Consider the following 25516-nt stretch of genomic DNA (forward strand, 5'->3'; position numbering starts at 1 on the left):
AGTTTGCCGGAGATGGCGTCATCGGACCAGAAGAAGGAACGGGTCAAGCTTAGGTTCAAGGAAGAGAGGAACGAGGGATGCATCCTCTCCTCCCTGGGAGGAAGTAGCAATCTCGTTACTGGTCCGAGGGCCTGCATCGCCTCAAGACACGCCATAGCCCTTCCAGGCTGTCATCTGACTTGTTTTTTTTCTTCCTGTTTGATCTTCACAGCTGCCCTTCGGCCCATAGCTCGCAGATTACTGTAGCATTTCTGACTTTTTTTTTCTCTTGTATCCTGCTCACCCCGTCTCGATATAAGCAACGACGCTAACCTTTTTCTTATTGGTGTCTTTCTCTTTTATTATTTGGCGCCATTTTTATACGCTCTTGAGAGACAACCCCTGGTTCACTGCTTTTTGTTTTATTTGCAGTTGACCTTTTGCTCTACATCCCGGCGCTTTGCCCGTTCCGTGGTCCGTATGCTCACCCTAGTGGTTTATACCTCTATTTTGTGTGCTGTTCTTTTCTGCGGCTCCTGGAGACAGCCTTCCATTCACGCTATTCGTTTTCGGTGTGACCTTTTTGCAGTACCTGTGCGAGAATTGTCTGCGCTCTGTACTCCGCGTGTCTACTCTTGTAGCTGTTACTACTCCTCGTTGTCCTTCCATGGCTGCGCGACGAGTCATGCTTGCACAACGAGTCCTAATCTCGCGCACATTGCGAGGCTGCCGGCGTCACCTGGCAAGCCGGAGAGATGAAGAAAGAGTTAGCGTGCTTCTCTCGAGAGAGAGCGGCTTGTCTCCGTCACGAGGGCAAAGTGAGCTGCGGAGTTGGGAAGCTCTGTGCGGTGCAGTCGTTGCTGCCGACTCGCCAGGGACACACAAACGCACTCACAGACTCCCGGCGTCGGAGAAAACTCGCGCGCAAATTGGGTTAGCTTCTAGTCACCGACAAGCAGACATGGGAACAGAGATGGAATCTGTAAGCGGCACAGCTCTCAGTTCGGTACTGTGTGGTGTTCGGCTTCAGAGAATGTAACAACCGTTGTGTGCCTCATGCGCGAAAGAAGGTAGTAACGTAGTCGATCACAATTGCAGTTCATAAGTACACAGTCTGAGATATGCGGGGCGCATAAATATATGAACGCCGGGCTCTTCAAAGAAGACGGGAGCCCCGTCCCAACCCTTTTTACATCAATACCAGCTTTACATTGCCGTCGATGCTCAACTCAATAGAAAAGTAGTACTTTTGTGTCTAACCTATTGTGCCTGCTGCGCGAAGAGATGTGCAACGCCTATCAGTGCTAGACTGTGAAGTGTACAAAAATATTATCATCATTATGTCACTTTAATCATCCTTGTAATCCTCACTTTAAGAGGAAGGCAATGCTAGTCATCTGCCTTTTCCGTGTTCAAGCCAGTGCTACAAGCCTGTCAGATTTAGATACAGCCATTATTAACCTAGAAGACCAATATTGTTGTATTAAAATCATTGTGACCGAGAAAAGGCACTGCCTTCTCTCGCATTGCTGTGCGTCGTACGCCCAAAGCGATCTTGCAATGTATGCCGTTCTGTGTAATGTACACCGCCCCTGTCATATGCCTAGCCTTCCTCTTCATGTGGCGGAATTTGTGGGCCACCAGTAACGAACACAGTGCACCTCAAAGGGGATGTTTCCACTTTTAATATTTAGTATAGTATAGGGTTCGGAGTGGTCCAGCGTAAATGCGGTGATTGCTATTTTCTATTGTTGGTCGTGGCTACATATATGATGTCTAACGAGCTTTCTATTTCCACAGCTCTATGTCCACAGCAGCTATTTTCGAAGGCTGTGGAAAATAAATGAAATGCATTGAACATCTCGAATTGCCGCGGTGGCACTGAGTGTCCAGCGCTACGTTGTGTACGCAGTAGCAGAAAAAAATTAAAACTAGAAGCATTCGGCTACATTCCTTTGGCCTGTGTATACAAAAGAGATTTAATACCTTCGTTATCACATCATCAGTTAAAAAGATGGTTGGCTTAATTATCTGTATCCTTGACTGCATATAATTTTATATTTTTTTGGTACCCTCACCATAATATATGTGTGCTATGGTAAAGGACTGCTTAATACAAGTTTTGGTTTTGTTTCGAGGTTTAAAGCTCCCAACAAAATCTGCTATGAGAGATGCACTAGTGGAGGGCTTCGGAAATTTCGACCACCTGGGGTTCTTTAACGTGCACTGACATCGCACAGCACACGGGCGCCTTGCTTTTCGCCTGCATCGAAAAGCTGTTGCCGCGGCTGTGCCTCATTTTTAGGCACAGTAGTCGAGCGCCCTAATTACTGCACCACCGCAACGTGGCCTAATGCAACATTTAGTCCGTCGTTACCGGTATCATCTATGCTAAGTCTTCTGGTGGGAACGTAGCTATCAGCGCTTCTGACATGTCTCCAGCGCGCCAGCCGCGGCTGCTATGTACCAGGGCCAGTCCTGACTTTGACGCTTCCTTTGACTCAGCTGCCTTATAGGTACGACTTCCTTTCTAGGAAAATATATCCACGTGTCACGGAGTTACTGCTTTGCATATATGCTCTTCGGAAATCTGTAGCAGCGATTCTCATTTGTACTGACTGTCAAAATGCTTTTTCTGTTGAAAATTGGACCCATTTCATCTGCTTACTCTCGTTTGCAAAACGAAGGAGAAGAAAGTGAAAAACTAGAGCCTAATTTAACGCGTATTGGCTCAGTGCGTTTCCCTGTGAAAGGAACGATTGGGCAGTACGAAGGCTAGTATTACAACTAAAAAAAAATGTACACAAACTCTAGAAAGACGATTCAGTTCAAAAAACGCGTTTTATGAGAATTATGATACGCACCACAATTTATATAGTGGTTTCATAACAGGGTATAATTTACCAGATAATACTTTCGAACTCTCTCTGTACGGGCTTGAACCGTTGAATAGCAGCGATTATTAAAATGCTTTTACTGCTTTGCTCAGACCGAATTGTCCACAGCTGAGAGTAGCCGAGGGGTGACTGCTGAAGTGCACCGAACTTTTAGTGGGGAAAGCCTTTGCAGAAACGACGACACGTTCCCCACTATTCTAGGAAGACAGGGGTGGCATTTCGTCCGTCACTCCGCGAGAGAGGAGCGATGGAGAAAAAGGGGAGTGAGCCCAGAAATGGTGTCGTATGACGGAAAACAAACATCACTACAAATAAGCAAGTGTGACGGAGTGTAAAGAGAAAGACAACGAGAGAACGTGAAGCCGGGAGAGAAAGCGGAAAGATTTGAAAAAGTAGTGGAAGTCGAGAGGTAATATGTTGGAAACTGACAGATAGTGCGAGAGTAACATAGGGAGAAGTAGGGAAAGAGTGGGAAGAGTCGGTAGGAAATGGTGGAGGCTGACAGCAGGTTACGCATTGTCAGCGTGAGGGCGAAACTCAGTGCGCCGACATGTCACCCGGCGACAAATTGTTACCGGTGACCCGGCCAGGTGACCTTTCCGGTCTCGCGTTTTGTCGTTTCGGCGCCCACGCAGACACGTCGCGACGCTTTCCGCACCATGGTTTTAATACTGCGGGGCCCAGCGAAGGGCCGGACAGTGAAAATGATTGCCACTGTACCCAAAAGCGGTGCACTGTACGGTCCATGAGAATCTGTCTCCAGTTTGCATGCCCAAAAGAGTCAACAGGAATTTGTATGCAAGGTTTCCTTAGTTAACGTGAGGAAAGTTATAGTTTGTCAGGTGGAGTTTGACGTCCTGGAGCAGCGTGATGGGATATTGAGGGGTCTGCAGTTGGTGGCTTCAGTTTAAAGCATAGGGGGCTCTGAAGTGCGTTGCCACTGCACAGTGTACGTAGGTGCTTTTCATTTCACCCCCATTGAAATCGAGGCGCCGTGGGCGAGATTCAATCCCGTGATGTTAGGATTAGAAACCGTGCACTACTGATACTTAATAAGAGAAGTAATTTAGAGCTAAATGCATGTGCAAAAAGTGGGGAGGTTCGCACAAGGAACATGAGGAACATGATCAGTTTTCGACTGTACAAGCAGGTGTACGCGTCATCTAGGGATGAACAAACTATTTCATCATTACCATCATCCTTACAATTATCACACTATCAAAAAGAGGCTCATATTTAGCAATGGAACTACGATATTTCCGCACTTAGCTCCTGGTGGACGCACTTCAGATTCGCTGAGAGTGGTTTAGGCCTCTTCAGTTCACTTAATATACCAGACGTGCCCAGAACCTCTCGTCAACATATCCCAAGAGACATGGTAACCCCATTGCCGCATATTACGCTGAGTTACTGGTACATTAGTGCGAATTAAAACTTAGCATTTTAAAACCATTAAAACAGCACCCAGACATTGAAACTAGAAGGTCACAGAATGTCAAAAGGAATCAAGAATATTGTATAATTCGTTGCGTTCGATTTATAAAATATTGCTCTTTAGGCGTTATTATTGCCACAGTGCTAAGAAGGGATGAACTGTAAACATTAGCCCGCTGCGATGGCTCATTAGTTACCGCGTTCAACTACTCTGCTATAGGACACGTATTTGATGCCGGTGGCGGCAGCCGCTTTTCGATGAAGGCGAAAATCAAGGCGTCCGTGTGCTCTGCAATGTCTGTGCACGTTAAAGGTCCGGAGGTGGTTGAAATTTCCAAAGCTTTCCACATATGAGCATTTTAGGAAGCGGAACACCACAAACCAACCAGTCCCGCCGGGGTGGTGCAGTGGTTACGGCTCTCGACTACTGTTCCCAAGGATGCGGGATCGAATTCCGGTCTCGGCGGCCGCTTTTCGATGGAGGCGAAAAGCAAGGCGCTCGTGTGCTGTGCGTTGTCAGTGCACGTTAAAGAACCCCAGGTGGTCTAAATTTACGGAGTCCTCCACTACGGCGTCTCATAGCCTGAGTCGCTTTGGGACGTTAAAGCCCACAAAACAAACCAACCAACCAAATACTATACTACTTGCACGCATGGGAAAAGATGGCTTAAAATGAGGTCGAGAAGCGACCAATGCCGAGGGTTCTGTGGTTATGCATGTAGGGAAGCTGCGAAGTCCATCAGGGGGCCTTTGTTGATGGCTGCTGGCGAGAATTCTTTCATCGCTCTGCCGTATATGTCAGAATATTTCTGCAGATTTATTCTTTTTGATTACCATACAACATTTTCGGTCGCTAATATGCAGGGTCGGCTCAACATGGAACCCCTTAAAGTATGCCGCCTGGTATCTAAGCTGAAATTCTTGCATTTGCTGTATAAGAACAACTATGGTTTGTCACATGATATCTATATGTTTGCTGCCCTCAGAGATCGAATGGATCGTACGACTACAAAATAGTAAGAATTCATATTTTCCGATCACCACACATCAGTGGAACGCTTCTCCTTCATTAATTTTTGAATGTTCTAACAAAATATGTTTGCTGAATACCTACTGTGACACATGTAATCCTTCCTGTTGAGGAAGCGCTACTACCTGCAGTATTTATAAATAAACAAAAAATAAAATAAAAATCTCAGTGTACTGAGATGGATACAAATGCTATTTGAGCTCTGAAGGGGGTTCGTGAATAGCGAAATATTCGTGACGGGAGCACTTGCATTTTTAATATGGGCTACTAGCGGCGATTTTCTGTTGATATCGGATGAGCGCTAGTTCGTGCCAGCCTCAGTCGTGTTTTTCTTAGGATTGCCTCTGCCTTGAAGTTTTTCTTGTGGATTCTAATGAACTCGGTTTTTTCAGGGGCGCATTGCATGCCGTTTCTTGTTGCAATTTCTTCAATGACATCCAGGACTCTTTGAAATTTGTCTTCCTTTTCTCCCGCTGATCCTGTCGTCGTCCACACCGTAATGTCGTCGGCGTAGAGTGCGTGACGAATTCCAGGTATGCTTTCCAATTTCCTCGCTACTGGCACCATGGCCAGATTAAAGAGAAGGGGCGAGATGATAGATCGCTGCGGGGTTTCTTTCCTGGCAGTTGCTCTTTCGTTGGTCCTGATACCGTCGATATTTATCGTTGCTGTCGGGATGCTGAGAAAGTCCCGGACGTAATTTTACGTTCTCTCCCCGCACCCGGTTTCCGATATGCTATAGAGAATTGCTTTGCGGCTGATGTTGTCAAAGGCACCTTTTAGGTCCACCGCGAGGAGGATACCTTCGTTTTTGGCTGATATTCTGTCCAAGATGTCGTGCTTGATTTGCAGCATTACGCCCTGTGTTGACAGATTCTTCCTGAAGCCGAACATCGAGTTTGGTAGTAGTTTTTTGTCTTCCAGGTAGTCTGTGAAAAAAAACCGAGTTCATTAGAATCCACAAGAAAAACTTCAAGGCAGAGCAGATTCAAATCCGACTTCAAAACCAAGAAATCGGAGAAGTAAAAACCTTGAGGATACTAGGTATGTGGCTACAGAGCCACGGGGAAAGAATGCACACAATCAAGCTACTAACTCGGGCAACCAGTCAGGTCTGCGGCATGATTCGAAGAATAGCAAACAGGAACGGAGGGTGAAAGGAGAAGGACGCGATCAGAATAGTAACGGCGATGATAGTCCCCCGCTGGACATATAGCTTCCCGTACGACAACGTCACCAGAACGGAATCACAGAAAATTGATGCGCAGTTTCGGAAAGCTTATAAACTAGCACTCGGATTACCAAGTCATGCATCCAATGAGGCTGTTATGGCAATGGGCATCTCGGCCACATACGAAGAACACAAAGAAGCAATCCTGGTCTGCCAAGAACGAACACTAGAACAAAGTCGGACTGGTAGACACCTACTGAACATCATGGGACGACCCATCGACGAGAAAACTAATCCCCTAAGAGAAACACTCACTCCCGAAAGCAGAGCTGAATACCAGGTCCTTCCAATTCCCAAAAACATGGACCCCCTACACAACCACGAAAGACGAAAAGCGAGAAGTCGCCACATACAAAACAACGTCGTCAGAAATAATAGCGACATACTCTATGTAGACGCCAGTCCATATCTGGGGAGAAAAGCGGCGGTAGCCATCCCAGTTGACTACACCGGAAGAGAGGTGACCAGCTCATCGATCAAGACCAATAACTACATAGAAGATGCAGAGGAAGATGCAATCGCCCTTGCAGTTAAACACGCAAGCAGCCAAGGTAGAAAACACATAATACTGAGCGATTCCCAAAAGGCCTGTCGTACCTTCCTCCTGGGGCGCGTATGCAAACAGGCACACCGAATAATGGAGCAGGAAAAAAAGACGCGCAACTTGAAGCACACAGTCATGTGGATACCGGCACACGAGGGAATCGACGGCAACGAGGCTGCCGACAGGATAGCCCGAGGGCATACTTTCTGGGCTCCTGCGCCAGCTGCGCTAAAGCCTTCAACCCCTCTCACATACGCGGAACTAATACAGTATTTCAAATTAGAAAGAAAACGATACGCAGAACCGCACAAAGACCTCAGCAGACAGGAGGCAGTAACCTAGAGGAACATACAGGCTAGGACTTTCCCAAACCTAGCAAAGTACCACAAAATCTGGCCCGAAAAATTAAAAAATAGCACATGCACTGCATGCGGTGAAGTCTTGGACATCCTTCACATGATACGGAAATGCAAAGAGCAATTAGAGAAATATAAAGCTCGAGCGCTCAGCCAAGCGGAGTGGGAGGCTGAGCTGGCCCACACGGGTCTCTCTGAGCAGCGCAGCCTGCTCACTAGGGCCCTGGAGACAGCCCAGGCCAATGGTATCCTGGACTGAGGAAACCACCCACGCTATTCCGCTAAACAATTAAAGTTTACTCTCTCTCTCTCTCTTAGGATTTGAAGTGTTCGGTTTAGAGCACGAAGAAAGAAAAAAGTGGTCAAAGGTATGTAATTTCGGCACAACGTTTTCATTTAGAGCCGTTTTAAGGGCCGTAGAACCCTCCGACTAAAAGCTTTCGTGCTTCTGGAGAAGTTTGAAAGTGGATAATTATTTCTTAAATGCGCATTTTGAACAGTTGTAATTAAGTTGCACGCAACTGTGTTGGAAGCAGCTGAAAGAAAAAAAAAATCAGTCACCCTGCCACCTCCTTGCATTTATTGTGTTTGTTTTCAACCTGGCTCAGATTATCAGAAACCATCTGACCAATAAACCGAATTATTCTCATGCAGATGCATTACAATTGCGCGTGTGAAGCTAGATATCAGAGGCTAACGGATTGTACGTTAGCAACGTATGACTACAAGGGGCAAAACAACAGTCGTCAGCAACGTGTCTAGAATATATCCACGATTTTTTTTGTATGCGTCAAATAGATATAAAGAAATCTCTTAGAAATATCAAATGAGTAACAGAATTGTTTATTTAACTTATTAATCGCCTCGCCGGGGTGGTGCAGTGGTAAGACGCCCGACTACTGTGCCGAAGTTCCCGGGTTCGAACCCGACCACGGCAGCTGGTGGCGTCCGTGTGGTGTGCGGTGTCAGTGCACGTTAAAGATTCCCAGGTGGTCGAAATTAATCCGAAGCCCTCCACTACGGCTCCCCTTTCTCTCTGTCCACTTTCACTCCCACCTTCCTCCCTTCCATCCCTTGCGACGCGGTTCAGGTGTCCACAGAGCAAGTGTGACAGATACTGCGCCTTTCCGTTCCTGTGAACCAATTATTATTATTATTATTATTATCATGAAGAGGTGGCATAAATCAGATTCCCGGTACAAGGGTGCTTCACTAAGACACTCCACTTCCAGAATACGCTATATAAATATTTCTGCGCTGACTGTAATTGGCAAAATAATAGAGTGCAGTGTGTAATTTTACGTATATGTTGCCTGAATATCCCTTGATAATCTGCCAATTGTCTTCATATTTAATGCGACACTGCCCTGAAATTTGGTTATTGGCTCTGCCTCATACACACTGTTCTTACCATGAAGCACGCTTTGCAGGGGCAAGCACCCCAAGTAGCACACATTACGTGGCCCACCTGGGGCCCGTATGGGCAAGTTGGGCTTGGGTAACCACAATAACACCCATGAGGGCCCACTTTAGAGATTAAGCGGGCAAGCCCAATTTGGGCTTGCCCCTGCGTTTTCCATCTTGGCATCATATAGGCGCGGAAAGGGCTAACTGATTACATATTCCCACATCTGGCCGTCAAGGGTCCCGCTTGGGAAATTTTAGGGCCGATGCAAATAAAATTTGGGCTCTGTGTAGGAAAAGCCTGGGCTAATCTAATTGGGGCTGCCCACTCAAAAGCCAAATAGATCCCGCATGGGCTGCGGCGGGGCTAAATACGGGTATGCCCGCACATTGCCTACATGGGACCCTTGAGGGGTACTTGAGGGAAGGTCAGACAAAAATGTGAATTGATGCAGAAAATTCCTGGGCTGCCCCAAATAGGGCTGCCCACCAAAAACCTAGATAATTTCCGCATGGCCGTTAGCGGGGCAGGCAAGTACTCCTTCCCGCTTCCGCCCGCATCGGTCTCTTGCGGGGCAATTTAGGGCAGATGCGATGCAAATGTGGGCCTAAAGCAAATAGATGATGGGCTAGTCCGATAGGGGCTGTCCACGCAAAAACCGAATCGGTCCCACATGGTTTGCCGCCGGGCTGAAAAGCGAGCACACCACCACGCTGCCCACACGGGTATTTCTTGGGCTACTTGCGGGAAAATTCAACGTATATTCGTAGTCCATGCGGTAAAAATAAGGTCAGCCCAATTGGGGCGGCCCATGAAAGGCCGCAGTGGGCCCCAAATTGGCCGTAGGCGGGCATACCGCCCTGAAACGTCTCCACCCTATCTTTAAGGCACCATTTTATTTATGTAAATCATGTTATACCGGCCACTAATTGCCTCTTCTGGAGGTTTCACATAACTGTCCTAAGCATATCTATGCAATGAATAAAGACTATTTATGTTTACTCTACAAACTACGTTAATTATGCAGTATCGACAGAAAATATGCAACAGTAACTGTTCCGCTTTACGAGTATGTACTGAACGACCTCCAAATGTTTCCTACGGCATTACTATTCTGCACGCAGCACGGAAATAAATATTCAGACCAACAAGTTGGGGTGATGTGGGCGAGCCCACAATATTGTAGTGTTGGGAATAAATTTCTCTCATGTTACTGAGTGTAGCATAGAAGCAAAAAAAATAGTGCCTAATGTTTCACGCTTGATTATTAGAACTTGAGCAGCCCTGAAAATGCCTGATTCAACCCATGAGGGCAGCACGTGGGTCAGCCCGAAACGGACTGGCTTTCGCAAATCCCGCGCTTGTACAATTCAGGTATTGGAGGGATTAATGGACTTAAAAAATAAAACCTTGATCAATGGGATGTCATTGCCTGCACAAACGTGGGACCCATTAGTGGTTCTGTTGTGGTGCCCACATTCGCCTACCTGGGCTGAATGCCGGCAGCCCTATTTGGGCTGCATGCGGGCAGCCCCATTTGGGCTGCCCACACGGATACAGTTTGGGACCAATCGCGGCGAAATTGGGCAGCCCACGCGGGGCCCCTCTGGGTACGTGTTGCAAATCCCGCATGGGGCCTCTATGGGCTGCCCTCACGGGCCCAACGCGGGCCCCCACGTCATAGCCCACTTTGTGCTACTTGGGACATTTGTGTTTTCTCTTCATACGAAGTGTTTAGCATCCGAAAGGGAATGACAAGGCCGCTGAGTTCTATTACAGGAACGTTTCCAGCTTGTTGTAATAGTGTTCTATATGGATGATGTCGTTTTACAAGCCCGTTAAAAGTATACTCGATTTCAGTCTCCAGTTCCTGTGGCAGCAGTTCCGATTAATTCTGCGGGCAATACTGGGTTTGTGACGTCACAAACATTACACCCGCGTTACTGCCCGCTCTCTGCGTGATCATTAAATCTTGAGGCATGTTTAGGCTATCTCCGGCATTGTGTGTAGTGCGTCAAGATTTCACGACTTTATGTTCATCATCGAACGAGCGTACGAGGGTTTTCCTAATATCGTATGTGACGTCGCCGTTTCGTAAACAGGAACGTCGTTGCTGGCGATGCAACCAGTTTCGTTTTCTGTTCGCTGTTCTTTCATTTTAAAATAGTGGCATTTAGAATTAGCAGAAACAGCTTGTTGTGTCGGAGTCAGGACCGATCTAGGAATCTAATGCAATGAATAACTCGAAACGATGAAAAATCAACAAAGCTGCCCTTTAACGATTTTACCGCGATAATGTTTAATGCCCCGTTCACCGAAAATCTTGTGCCGGCGGCCTTCCGCTGGCGTTGGCATATTGAGCAAAAAATCACAAGCATAGCATGACGCTGGCTGGTGGTCGCTGGCAGCTGACATGGCCGAGCACTAACTGGGCGTAGGGCTGCCTGACGTTACTTATGACAGGAGCTTCCAGCACGGGTGGGCTATTCTTTTCAGATGGGAGGTTGATATCAGAATTAGGCTGCCAGGACCATTGCATTCACGTTACCTCTATGCAACGCAGGCATAGAGGTAACGTTCATACTGCTTGGTTGAATGTTATTGTATCAGGGCATACGTGGACTGGTAGCCTATACTATCGCGTCATACTCTTAAAGGCGGACCTTCAGTGTCTCCTATATTTCCCCCTGCAGCTTGGTGTCTCAGAGCAAGTACTGTTTGTCAGTAACCATATTTTTTGTCTGACGACCCCTTCCCGGCTGCTGATTCCTCTATTGCATTGTTATCGGCCCCTACAATAGAAGCCCAAAACCACCCAGTGTAGAACTTCAACTGAGTTCCTTACACTGGGAGGGAAAAACAAGGTGAAAGAACAGTAAGAAAAGACACATCCACTGTGTCGTGTCTGTGTCTTGCATGCCTCTTTTAGCAATCTCATTTGCTATAATGTTATTATAAAGCGGCAACATTGAAGGCCACATTCTCCAATCGACTGGATTTTGTTGGTGTCGGTGTTGTAAACGAGGAGCGCCACGATCATGGCGCCGGCAGGTGGTAGCCGGGCGCTGATGGTCAGCGGATTGTGTGACATCACAAAACCACATGACATGGTCAACTTGGCAGAGGAGGTCAACTTTGAGTTTGGATACGAACCCGGTATTCTCAAATCCTATAACAGATACGCTACACCTACGGATATAGAAAGCAAGCACGTTCGTTCGACTTGGTTAAAGGGGACTTTATATCTCTGTCGGGCTGTCTTTTATATACTTGGCACCCCGCAGGGGTGGCGCAGTGGGTACGGCTTTCGACTACTGCTCCCAAGGACGCGGGATCGAATCCCGGCCTCGGCGGCCGCTTTTCGATTGAGGCGAAAATTAAGGCGCCTGTGTGCTGTGCGATGTCAGCGCACGTTAAAGAACCCCAGGTGGTCGAAATTTCCGGAGTCCTCTAATACGGCGTCTCTCATAGCCTGAGTTGCTTTGGGACGTTAAACCCCACAAACCAAACCAAACCAAACCATATATTTGGCAGCTTACGGCTGCATCCTATCAGTATGTCTGAGATAACAGAAGCACATATTAAGACATTAGTCACTACGCTAGTACCAAAGTACACGTACAGTGCAGTCCACTGTTAAAGAGAACATGCGACCGCATGACTACCACGCTTTGCGAAACGGTGCCGCGAGAGCGGGCAGCGAACGATGTCGCAAGACACATGCGTAGTAAGCAGGCACCAATTGCTCTTTCCACACATGGACATGGTGCTGCCCATTGTATACAGTTGTTGGGCCCAGCGCTTCGCATAGCCCGTAGGTCACGCGATAGCACGTTCCGTTTAACAGTGGACCGCACTGTACATAACTGAGGAGCCGCAAAGGGAGCCGCGGAATGGAAGCACTAATAATGGTTTCGCGCCGTATCCTTAACGCAGACTTCAAGTGTCCCTCCAGTTGTTTTCCTGTATAGAAACTTGCGTGGCCGACATACTTTCTCTTCTGATACTACAAAACACCCAGTATTTAGAGCTGTTTTCAACGAAATCATTGCTTTCCGCGCCCTCTTGAGCTACACCCTTCAGCGCATGCATTCTATGCGTCGATGCTTGTAAGTTTGGTGCAGTGCCGAGTAATTTGAGGTGCCATTGTTACCAGACGGGGAGTCTCTACAGAGCACACGCGTCATATTTCTCCGTACAAGAACTGCCATAGGAGGCGCCGGTAACGCAGATTTGGACCAAGCACGATTGCGCATGATGCTTCTCTAAGAAACGACCCCGCTAACATCAATGTTTGCACCTAGGTTGAGGCTCTCGTGGCTGCGATGTAAATTGAAATTTGTTACTTAAAAAAGGAACTGTTATTTATTAACCCTTACAATTAATTTTGTTACAGTTTGAAAAAGATTCCATTGCATTACAAAATTTCTGGAAAATATACTGATTATCAGTAATCACTAATTTGTGACCCGTCACATGCAACTTTTTATGACGTATGCGTACGCAGTAAGAAGGTGAAGCATGTAATTTAATGAAACGTGAATGTAAGCATCCCTTGCAAAGAAATATTACATTTGAACTTTCACGTGCCATCGTCGAACCTAATGCCGCGAGATATTAAGAAATAAAGATAGAATAAAGAGAATAAAAATAAAAAGATATAAAGAAGTATCACAAGGAAAGAATCGGACAGAAAGACTTATCTTACGTAATATAATTTTCCAATGCCGACAGAGGTGAAACGAAAGAGAACGATGTCCTGCTTCTGAAAACGGCATTGCTCGAACCCATAAATATGTACTCTTTACGTTGTTTCAACCGTCCTAAGCAAATTTCGCTCAGGATAATAAAGACTAAGTGATGCGTAATGCGCGCACACACTCGAGCACGTTTCTCTCAGCCACTTCTGCATTTCCTAATCCCGAACACACGTAAGCCTCTACACGCGTGCAGGCTCAGATATAGAAGTGAAGAGGAGAAATGCCGCACTCGTAACTTTGTGCAGGTCGTAATCAGCGAACCCCAACCGATGCATGGTGCACATACAGTAACTGCCCGAGTCCTTGGGGCACTTACTCTGGCATCCACAGAATTCTTATGCTCACTAAAGCGAAATATACGCACGTTGTTCAATGCGGTCGAGCATTGTGACATTGTTTGTATGTGGTGTGTATGGTGTGCGATGATTGAGACTGCGGAAAATTATGAAGTGACTATGAAATGCCTTTACTTGATTATGGCAAAGCAGGGTGTACGCTTTGCAGACCAAATTAGAGAAGCGAATTCCATCCATTTTTGTTTTGTTTTGCTTTTTACGACCGACACACCGGCGCCTTTGACATCGGTGGACTCTATCCCCCCGATCTCTCCTTTTCTCTGATTGGCCACGCCTTATCTCCTCCACTCTTCTCTTTTTGCCCAATTCTTTCGCTTCTTACCCTCTCCCTTCCCGTCCCGCTCGGAACCTTTTCTGGAGATTCCACGAAAGCGGCTGTATCGGATGGCGCTTTTTAATGTGACGACGGGAAAGTTCGCATTCTTCGTAATATTCGGCATCGGCTTCAACGGCTTTGAGAACAAAAACATTAGCTATGGGTTAGCTTGTGGTTAAACCTGGAGTTAATCGAAAGCAATCTGCTTGGCTACGCTTAGGTTCGGCTTGAAAGTACAGTCATGAATTTTATTTATTTATGGCGCTAGTTTGTCGCACGGCATAAAACGTGGAGGTGGAGTCACAGAAATGTGTGGAGTGCAGCCATATGCAAAAAGTCACATAAACTGTGTGCATAAATAAGTGGAAATTAGAGTCATTAGTAAGTGAAAGTTCAGCTTTTTGTAGAATGGTGTTGCGCATGTGCGAAGTTTCTGGGCATGTGCATATTAGATGCCGGACAGTGGTGTCGCAAGCGGGTTTTTCGCAGTGTGGGTTCTTGCATGGCTTTAGCACACAGTAGTTTGCTCTATGGTTCCAGCTTTATTTATGCCATAGGGGAAACGTTTGACCACTGAAGTGCGATGAGGCGGAAGCGTCTATCGAGCGGTGATGAAGCCCTCCACTACATGCGGCACCTCTTTCTCTTTGCTCTTACTGTCACCTTAGCAATGACGCGATGGCGGAAGCTACCAGCCAACACATAAAGCCCCGCTTTAAACGAGCCGTATGAACATATCTGCGTGGCCTAGGCATAAAAAAAAAAGCGTGGCCTAGGCATAACGTGAATGAAAATGTTTTGGCAGGCTGATTGTGATACCACCCTCCCATATGAAAGGAGAGACCCGAGTTGGCAGGTCCTGCCAGATGTAATGCCAGGAAGCCCTACGTCCAGTTAGTACTCGGCCCTGTGAGCTGCCAGCACCGCCTCTCAAGACTTCTTCGTCTTCCACGGTGCCGCGGTGCCACGCCGACGGCTTGAAAACCTAGCGCAGTGTTCCTTCGTTACAAAATGACGGCCATGCCTCTGGCAAGTAGCACCTGGCAGATGACGTGGTAAAGCATTGATTCGTGGAGGGTTGGGTCAGATCATGACGCCAATGACATGGCCGACTTGGTAGGAAATGACAGCTCTCTTATATCGTTTGAGATGGAAGGATTATATCCCAGGCGGGACGGGCTACTACTAGGCTACGCAATCACGTTCGTATGAATGCGAAGATATGGTGCGCCAAATCAACCAATTATTCATTTTTGTGGATGTGAAAACTTAGATACTGTATGAAGAGAAAGCCCGCGCAGCAACGAGGGCTGGAGAATGCTTCAATAAAAAAATGACTTCATATGCTTTCTGTTCTGGTATCTACAAATCGAACACGTGAATTTCCTATTTTCTCTCTCTGTTTCTATGCTATTTTCTATGCTGTTTCCTATTTTCTCTCTCTCTCTCTCTATATATATATATATATATATATATATATATATATATATATATATATATATATTGTAACGGATGAAATGGTTTTAATACAGGTGAACTTCGTATGCAGGACGAACGTACACGGCTCAGAAAATCCGGATCAGTCTGCGCGCGCCTCGCTTCCTCTGCTTCTTTTTCTCCTGCTGCTTCTCAGTGCGCCGGTACGCGGCGTAACAATTCCCCCCGGGCAAACGATTCTCGTACTCGAGAAAATTAGGCAGATCGAAGATGACAGCGCTTCAAGCGAGCCACGTGAACAACTTGTGTCTTGCGAGATAGGCGGTTATCCGTCGCGACTTTGGCGATGACGTAATTCACGTCATTCAGTTGGTCCAACACGACGATGGGGCCGTCGTACTTGCAGAGAAACCTCTCATGTAATCCTCGCTTGCGAATAGGCGTCCAAAGCCAGACGTAGACTCCAGTGGAGTAAGCAACTGCACGATGATGCAAATCGTAGTGTTCTTTCGAGCGGCTTTGAAAAGCCAGTGTGCGTAAGCGGGCTATACGACGGGCTTCTTCGGCACGGCATAGTATCTGGGAAACAGACGCATCGTCGTTGGGGGAAAATGGGAAGATGGTGTCTAAGAAAACGTGGGGAGTTCTTGCATAGAGTAAATAGAAAGGAGAATAGCCGGTAACTTCATGATTTGCAGTGTTATAAGCGTACGTCACTTACGGTAGCACTGCATCCCAGTTGCGATCGTCAGACGAGACGTACATGTACAGCATGGTTGTCAAGGTGCGGTTGGTGCGCTCGGTAAGACCATTTGTCTGCGGATCATACGGTGTCGAGTGTCGGTAGCGTGAACCACAAAGTCGGAGCATTTCTTCTACGACATCAGCAGTGAATCGCCGACCACGATCACTTATAATAACACGGGGTGCGCGCCATTGCGAAGAATAATTGAATGCAAAAGAAACGACGAAACATCAGCAGCCTTTGCGGTAGTGAGAGCAGCGGTTTCCGCGTATCTGGTAAGATAGTCAACGCAGGCGATAATCCAGCGGCAGCCCTCTACAGTCTTTGGAAAAGGACCAAGCAGGTCAATTCTAATCTTTGCAAAAGGTGAGGCAGGTGGCTTGACCGGTTGTAAAGGTCCGGCCAGCGTGGTGGTGCGTGCCTTAAGTCGTTGGCATTGTTCACGTGTCGCAACGTATTGCTTGGTTGACTTAATAAATTTGTGACCAATAAAATGCTGCGTAACAATATATATATATATATATATATAGTAGGTGACACACGGTGGAAAAAACAACACTTTATTCCGATGTTTCGGCCGGGGCCCGGCCTTTGTCAAGGAATGTACATTCCTTGACTACATTTTTTGACAAAGGCTGGAATCCGGCCGAAACATCGGAATAAAGTGTTGTTTTTTCCACCGTATGTCACCTACTTTAAGTTTATGCCCTACCGGACCCATTCGAGCTTCAACCCCTTCCCTATATATATATATATATATATATATATATATATATATATATATATATATATATATATATATATATATATATATATATATATATATATATATCGAGTCCATGCGCCGGCAACCGGATTTCCCCGTAATGGGGATAGTAAAGCCTTCGTTTTAAAGTAGACTATTGATTTCTTGGCATATTAACCATTTCCTAAATTTTCTCTTGTTTTTTATTTTTTATTCCCACCTGTGGAATTGCGAAGCTTCATCTCCTGAGCATGTTCGTTATGCAGGCAGTTGAGACAGACGCGAATTCTTTTTTTTTTTATGGAATGAAATCGACATTTCATATCGCAGTAAGTCACAGTACTCAAAGTAACAATTTTCATGGCCCCAGATGCAACAAATCATTTAAGACTGCGGTGGCAGTCCTACCGCTTCAGTCATAAATTAGTGCTGTGCGTTCTGTCATGGAAACATTTGCCCAAAAGTTTGGCAAACGCAGATACACTACCTTGATTACCTTTTACCAGAATATGTGCTTCAGGACTATTCTTAGTCAGCTTATGGCGATACCCGCGCCAATGTAATCTGCCTTTTTTATAACATATGGCGCCTTCTAGGAGTTGTTTGAAAGTTCGTCCGCTACAGGTTGAAAACGCCCTTGGGAGACGAAGGCACCTGCGAAGTGGCGATGTATGCTCTTTACAGCTGCCGCCATCTCTCGCATACGGCTGCAACAAATATCAACTGCGCATGGTCGCCAGATTAGCTCCGGTAGCACTGATTGCGGAGGCCCAGTATTGCGCATGCGCGACTGAGGCTGGTGATTTGTTTCCAACCAGGGGAGAGGCGCGCATGCGCCGAGCGGTCTTGTGAAAAGGCGGATTCTACCCTGAGTCCTGGGTGCAGTTCTTGTTTGCCAAGATACATTGTCTTGGTTAACCAGGTCGTAACAGCTTTACCAAGATAATGTGCAATAAGGGGGGGAAATATAAGAAATCAGCATCAAACAGTGAGAAAGACGTGAGAAACAAAGCTACAACACCTTGGTTTCTATCCTCTTTAAAGGTAAGCTTAACAGAAACATTGCAATCACTGTTCATACCAGAAACTAAAAACGTTCTGAAGAACTAAGTAGGTAGCAATTAGAGCACTGTCTCTGAAATGGGCTGGCAGCGGAAATCGGCGATGAAAGAAGTTTTACAAGTATACTGCTTAGAATTCTCCTGCACCAGAAACTTTTCACAATCGAACTTAGGGTGCATCACATTTATCTCTCAGACTCTTATTCACAGATCTCCTACCACCTTCAAAACATCACTCTTCCAGATTTTTCTTTTTTGCTGACGTTTACCGAAAGCAAGAATCCGAGAGTGCGAAGACGGAAAAAGCGCCAGTCGGTGATGCAGTGCTACTTGGGGGGCTAAGTAGCGTGATTTTAACAACGTATTGGTTGATAACGCACTTGCTAATTTAACGTCCTGTCGTGCCTAAAATTTATGTATAAGCGCCACATGACATGCGAGCAGCTATACGCCACTGGATGGAGCAGACGATAGAAAAATGCTCTCACTCAAGACAGGTAAATTGAGGACGAACAAAAAATACTGATAAACAGGAAGCAGACGAGTGTTCATGATTCAGGAGTAAGCTTTCGATTCGGGGAGAAACAGCAGTCGCCAGCTTTCCGCTTGTTTCAGCTTTTCGCACAGTAAAAAAAGGAAACCTAGAAAAACGAAGTGGCGTTACTGTTGGGAAAGCTGCAAGCAGCGGCAGCTTCAGTCGACTTCGTAACGAGATTGCTGCCTTGTAAAAGGATTCATCCTTCTTTCCCCACCTTCTCCGTTCACTCACCCGCAGAGCGTTGCAAAAGAGGGCGTTCGGGAAAAACGAGAGGTAAGGGGAAAAAGGGGAAGACGGGTGCCAGAGCGGAGCGGGATGAAGTGACAGAACCGCGTTTCGAACGACAGGCGATTCTAGACGTGGTGCGCGTATAACAACATCGTTCGTCGAGCACGTGTACTCTTGCTTGTTTGCGTACGCGTATCGTATGTGTATAGACCAGCGTCAGCGTGGCACGATTCCCAGCTGTTCTTTCACTTTTCTTCGTCACATCTCCCAGCCGCGTCTTTCTCTACTTTTTCTCCTGCTCTTGAGTTTTGAGTACCTCTTATCGCTTTCCACTTTTACATATTTGTTTAGGTGGAATGATTGAGGATTTCAGGCCTTTTTCAAAGAGAAGTTCTCGTGTTTTGCGAAGATGTGGTATCTTGTAATGATGGAAACGGATTGGATGGAACACGATGATTGAGAAAAAGGCGAGAGATGCGCACACATTTTCCAACTCTTCTACGCGCACGGTGTTCTGAGGTGCCATAATGAAAGGGAAGATAAATCGTTTTTCCCCTTACTTTAATTTGTAGGGGCCAGCAGGACCTAGTTTGAAGAGTATGTCGGCGCTGTTATACAAGTTGTCGTTTTCATTTTGTCTTTCATTTGCAAGGATTTTCTTGACACTCGCAAAACGCGACGTTAGTGCGCCTGTTGGTGGAGAGATTGAGTGTTTCATTTAGGCGCGACGTTAGTACCTTCGCATGGTGACCCACCGCCAGGAGAAAAGCGGATTTGATGCAGAAAAGGGGGCGATAATTGCTTCGCTCTGAGTGCTCGAGAGAGTCGCGCCTACAAAAACGGCACGTAAAAGCCGTAAAGGAATAAAGGAAAATTCCTGTTAACATTTGGTTGTGATAAATACTCAAAGAGAAAGGCTCTACAAACTTTCTCGGTGTTAAACGAGATTTCCTAAATTTCAGAGCACGAAAAGTTAGAATTAGTACTATACTTTCTTAATTCCCAGGCGCGTCAACATGCTTTTTTTATTATTGTCATATGCATGATCATGGTTCTAAATTCACATAACAGTGCCAGTGTTTGTAAAACAAAAGCCATTTTGAAAGCCAAGGAGAATTAAAGGTGGCTCGCCTCCTCTTTCGCCTGTAGTCATCCGTTAAAGATACTGATTTTCAAGAAGAAAATCTTCGTTATGAATCTTCAACACATATTGTTCCCCCTATGTGCTTCACATTTTCTGGCACGTAATACATTTTTCACATTTAATTGCACTCCGGCCATTCAATACCAACTTCTGGTCTCTTCAGCTATTATAACGAGCACACAAATTTGCGAAATTTCGCACTGGCTGTATTTAAACGGAAATCTGACATAGTGCACCCTGTGAAAGTGCCAAGTCACCGTTACAACTCATAAGCTTTACATACATTCCAATAAGACTTGACCCTATTACCTCTAGCGGCTCAGCATCGTTGCCGTATCTTTGCACATGCCAGAGATAAGTGCTGGCGGAAACAGCCACACGCTCACCACCATCGATCAAGCATCTTGTCCGACCTCTCCTGCTTGTGCCGTTGCTTCCACACCAAATATAGTATACTGCTGGAACGGAATCGTACGGATCAGGTTCAAACTCGGGTACTCGGGTTCAGTTGCCGACAGCCTGAACCACTGCGCCACCGCAGTCAGTGCTTTCGCTTGTTATAAGCAGGTTTACGCTGCAAATGTCTACTAATAGATCTAAATTTACACTCTCTGCCAAGGGCTTATGGCATAAGGCACACATAAGGAGCATCATTTGGGGCCAGCAGGTAGAAGAAGAGGTCAGTCAAGTTCGGTGGAGAAGTTGCACACACAGTTTACACATGAAAGCCTTCCATTTACATTGCAGCTTTCAAAACATTAGGTGAGGAGAGCGTAAAGTATGCTGCAAGTAGCCACTAAAAAAAAAAAAGAAAGAAGCCTTTTCATGAGGAACCTCAAGGGCTCTGTTTAAGGCATATGTCTGAAGTCTTGTGCGGCCTACGCCGAGCCTACAAGAAAGGAGGAGGCCAGACAATGTCTTTACCCCGTGAGGAGGGGATTATCTCTGGGCCAGTGAGTCTACGCCATCTCTACCTTCACCTATCTGCACTCCAAGCCCGAACAACGAACGGACCTCTTCACGGTCCGGGGTTAAAAGCTCGTCTCCTTCCTTTTCTTCTAAAGGCTTCACTGGAGAGCCACATAATGTTCTTCATGAGCATAGGTGCTATGTCACGTGGTTTAATTTGCTGGCGGCTTTTTCACCCTTAAAGAGGGTGATTCTTATAGAAATAAAAGAGGCGGTATAGTAGGAAGGAGGTGATTACCTTTCTTTCCGCAGTTCCGAGTTTCGTTTCCGGAAGGCCTCGACGAGTAGCTGCAGTTCCTCGGCGTGGCGTGAGTGCAGCTTGGACAGTTGCTGCGTGAAGTCGGCCACTGCGACAAGGCAAAGAAGAGCACGCATTTGGTATTGCGTTCTCTGAACTGCTTTTATAGATTCATCACCATCAGTGCTATATAACCATCGTCACTGTTAGTCAATACTAAAAGAACAATGAGTGTCTACAATGGTTCACTGAACGCTGAAAATGTAACAGCGCGGAGGAAAATAGACAGGACAGCACACTCTGCTGACAAGAGTGAGTGACTTGACCGTGATCAGGTTGATTAAGCTTCATAGCGCATTCAACAGATAACGTTGTGACGTAATGAAAGCCTTTTTCGACACCGATATGAAGCTGCCGCATACTATATTGTCAGTCACAATCAAACTTTGTTTACAGCAAATTCGTCATAGAGAGGATCAGCCTATTTCTTTCTACTAGGAGTGTTATAAATGGGGGAATATTTTCGGTGAGGAAAAGGAAGTGGAGAGAAAGCACCCCCAAAACAAAATCTGGCTCATGACACTAGCGTGACAGCATTGGTGCTTACCGAATACATTCGGGGCGGCCTCAAACTGGCATTTCTTTATAATAAGTCAATTTGTTAGCTGCCATGACCAATAAAAATGCTGTTGGACCTACACAAATGTCGGCTGAACAGGAGTGAATAATATAAAAATAATTTATTTTAGATCGTCTCATTGCGCGACAATTTAGCAGTACGTGCTCGCGGGCTTGTCAAGCATTCTTGTCACACTATTAATATCGCCCATTTCATGAGCGATCTCTACTGCCCTGATGACAAGTATACTGCTGCTAATTTGGCACTGTAATCACAAATAATCTCTCTTGTTCTACCTAGTTCATAAATAAATTTATATCGTATTGTACGGCGTTGTATACAAAGTTTAACGTCCCATAGTCGCATTGGCTATGAGGGACGCAAATAGTGGAAGGCTCCGGAATACGAGCGACAACCTGGAGATAATAAACCGGCGCTGTCATCGCACAGAACACTCACACATTGTGAGTTTTGCGGCTATCAAAAGCTGGCACCGCGCTCAGAACAAAATTAAAGCCCTCGAGCACAGCAGTCGGCCGCCGTGACGACTGAGCCACTGCGGCGGGGGCAGATATTTACGATCCTTCGCTTTCCGTCGATGGTTAGAGCGGACACAGCGGTAAAGGCTATATGCATAAAGAATGACTTGCCAGCTCAAAAGCAAAGTTTACCAGAAAGCAGAGTAGATATCTTTCAGAGGTGTATGTCTGCGCTTTATAGGAAACTAATGAACAGTTATTTGTTTAGTAAAAATACATTGCGCCTTAATGATCTACTTATACAAGTGTTCCAATTAATCGCTGCACGAGAGGAAATTTAATTGTTTCTTCAGCAAGTGAATATAGGTATCGCAAGTACAGTACTGATCACTGAATATACAGTCACATTCTAAGTTCGCCAGCGCTGATCTGGCAAAAACTCGCAATTCCGAGCTACTTCAAAGTACGTGTATCGGCTGATCATCATAAAATTTGAACCTAAATGCACATTGATCCAGAACTGTGGAACATGACAATCTTATATACTCGCTTTCTTTCACTCTTTCTCCTTTCTTGTATCACTCATATTTAGTGCATAATAAGCTGATCGCCTCTTCAGCGCGCTCTCTATCTCACGTGGCCTCGTTGTGACATCATCACAATCAGGGTTCTCCTCTAATTGCTACAAGCGTATGTGTTGAGTAACACTGCTAACATTTTCACATCCGTCCTGAGCTCAGTGTCAGACGTAACGCTAACTCCTATAAGAATAAATTAGGTTCCATGCCTACACCATGTTGGAAATTCGTGTACCTGTAAACACAACTTTTCCGGGTCTCCTAAATATCCCAGAACCGAAAAACGTGGTTCTTCTCTCGAATCGTTGCTCGTTTTTTGCAAAGGGATTGGACTCGCTGTTGTCGCCTCGCTACAAAAGCATATAGTCAGCAAATGCGAAGAGGGGTACGCACACAAACAGTAGAATGCATTTGCATGCTCCGTAGGCGCGGTAAACAGTATATAACACTACCGTCTCCAGCTGTGTCGGGCAGGTTCTGTGAACGAAACCTTGGCTATATACATGGTCTACGCGCTTGGCATGTGGAACCCTCCCCCCCCCCCCCTCCCCCTTCTCTTTCCTCATACACAGACACAGTGGAGCCCTCCCTCTTCCATACAAACATTGAGACACACGTAATGACACGAATATTTTTACCAGAGTGTTCAAAGAAGGGGAACGCGTGTACAAATTCACGTTTTCTGTTAAACGCGGCGGAAGCAACGCGACGCGCCACGTGCATAAACAAGGGCCAGGGTGTAGAACACAGCGCAGGGTTTGCACTGCCGTTTTTGAAATAAGATTACTGGGGCTCGAGAGCGTAGTTTCAGGTGAAAGGTTTTACGACGTCGGCCCGAGCCCGCTGTAAATCCTGCTAACTGTGTTGTAACACACCCACACCCGATGTCCCGACAGCGTATATAACAAAGCTAGGAGGACAAGTAAAAACGGAAAGGGCATGTGCGTAATGTAACACCTATTTTATGGGACACTTAGAAAACAGCTTTAGTTCGCATATGCAGGTACATTACAGCGCTCTAATAAGAAACAGGCTGAAGTTTCACCGAATTTTGATCTTCTATCTTACAATCATGAAAGCGATCGTTTTCCAATTCTCATGTTGTCATTACACTTCTTTACACGGTCGACGTCATATGTTTGATTCGAATGGCTTCGAAAAACACTCGTTTTATATATATATATATATATATATATATATATATATATATATATATATATATATTAGATGGAGGCTAAAAGCAAGGCGCCCGTGTGCTGCGCGATGTCAGTTAAAGAAATAAAGGTATTCCGCCGCTTGCGGCGGGAGATAGCCTGCCACCGAATTTTTATCTGTTGTAGGCCGTCATTGCACCCGCCACTACTTCAGTGGTGTACGACGGCTGTTGTTGCGGCGCACGTCTTTCTCTCCCTCTTCCTTTTCTTTCTTCTCTATTTTCTCTTCTGTCTGCACGAGGCAGCGGAGGTAGCTCAGCTACAGAGCCAGTAGCAGGCCCATGCATTTTCTTTTCCTTCTTCCTACAGCCACAACAACAACAACGTTAAAGAACCCCAGGTGGTCGAAATTGCCGGAGTCCTCCACTTTGGCGTCTCACATAGCCTGAGTCGCTTTGGGACGTTAAAACCCACAAACCAACCATATATATATATATATATATATATATATATATATATATATATATATATATATATATATATATATATATCTATCTATATATATATATATATATATATATATATATATATATATATATATATATATATATATATATATATATCGCACTAAAGATCTACACACACACACACACACACACACACACACACACACACACACACACACACACACACACACACACACACACACACACACACACACACACACACACACACACACACACACACACACACACACACACACACACACACACACACACACACACACACACACACACACACACACACACACACACACACACACACACACACACACACACACACACACACACACACACACACACACACACACACACACATATATATATATCTGTGTGTGTGTGTGTGTAGATCTTTAGTGCGAGTTTATGCTAAATATAAAGCTGTTGAATACGCCCTGCGTGATTGCTTAGATACTTTCTCTACAATGCATGATTTGTCCGAAAGCCACAACTTTAACAACATACGAACATTTTTTTAGGAGGTAGAGGAGAGTGTCATAGCGGTGAGTGACGTTACAGCTGAGGTAGAGAACGCGGCTGTAGCGGTGCTGCTGATGGGCAACTGGCCTGTCTCATCGCGTCTTTTAATACGATTTAGCCGTCGATTATTCCTTCCGCGGATGAATAAGTGCTGAGTGAATTAAATGAGTGATGGATAGCACCTATGAAAGATCAGGCTGGGGCGGGGCTAGCATGAGGGCACCTGTGGGAGG

General features: G+C 45.8%; 1 protein-coding gene across 2 annotated transcripts in view; it reads right to left on the reverse strand.

Annotated features, from left to right (window-relative positions):
* The window catches only part of Stacl (SH3 and cysteine-rich domain-containing protein), a 273599-nt gene that overhangs the window by 74033 nt on the left and 174050 nt on the right, over positions 1-25516 (reverse strand). For both annotated transcript variants that reach the window (XM_084576454.1, XM_084576453.1), the window contains exon 2: positions 21414-21522. In XM_084576454.1, the coding sequence (XP_084432580.1) occupies positions 21414-21522 (109 nt within the window). The remainder of the gene's footprint in view (positions 1-21413; positions 21523-25516) is intronic.

This window comes from Amblyomma maculatum, chromosome 8, assembly GCF_055883805.1.
Source record: "Amblyomma maculatum isolate TAMU_Amacu chromosome 8, ASM5588380v1, whole genome shotgun sequence".
Classification (NCBI taxonomy): Eukaryota; Metazoa; Arthropoda; class Arachnida; order Ixodida; family Ixodidae; genus Amblyomma; species Amblyomma maculatum.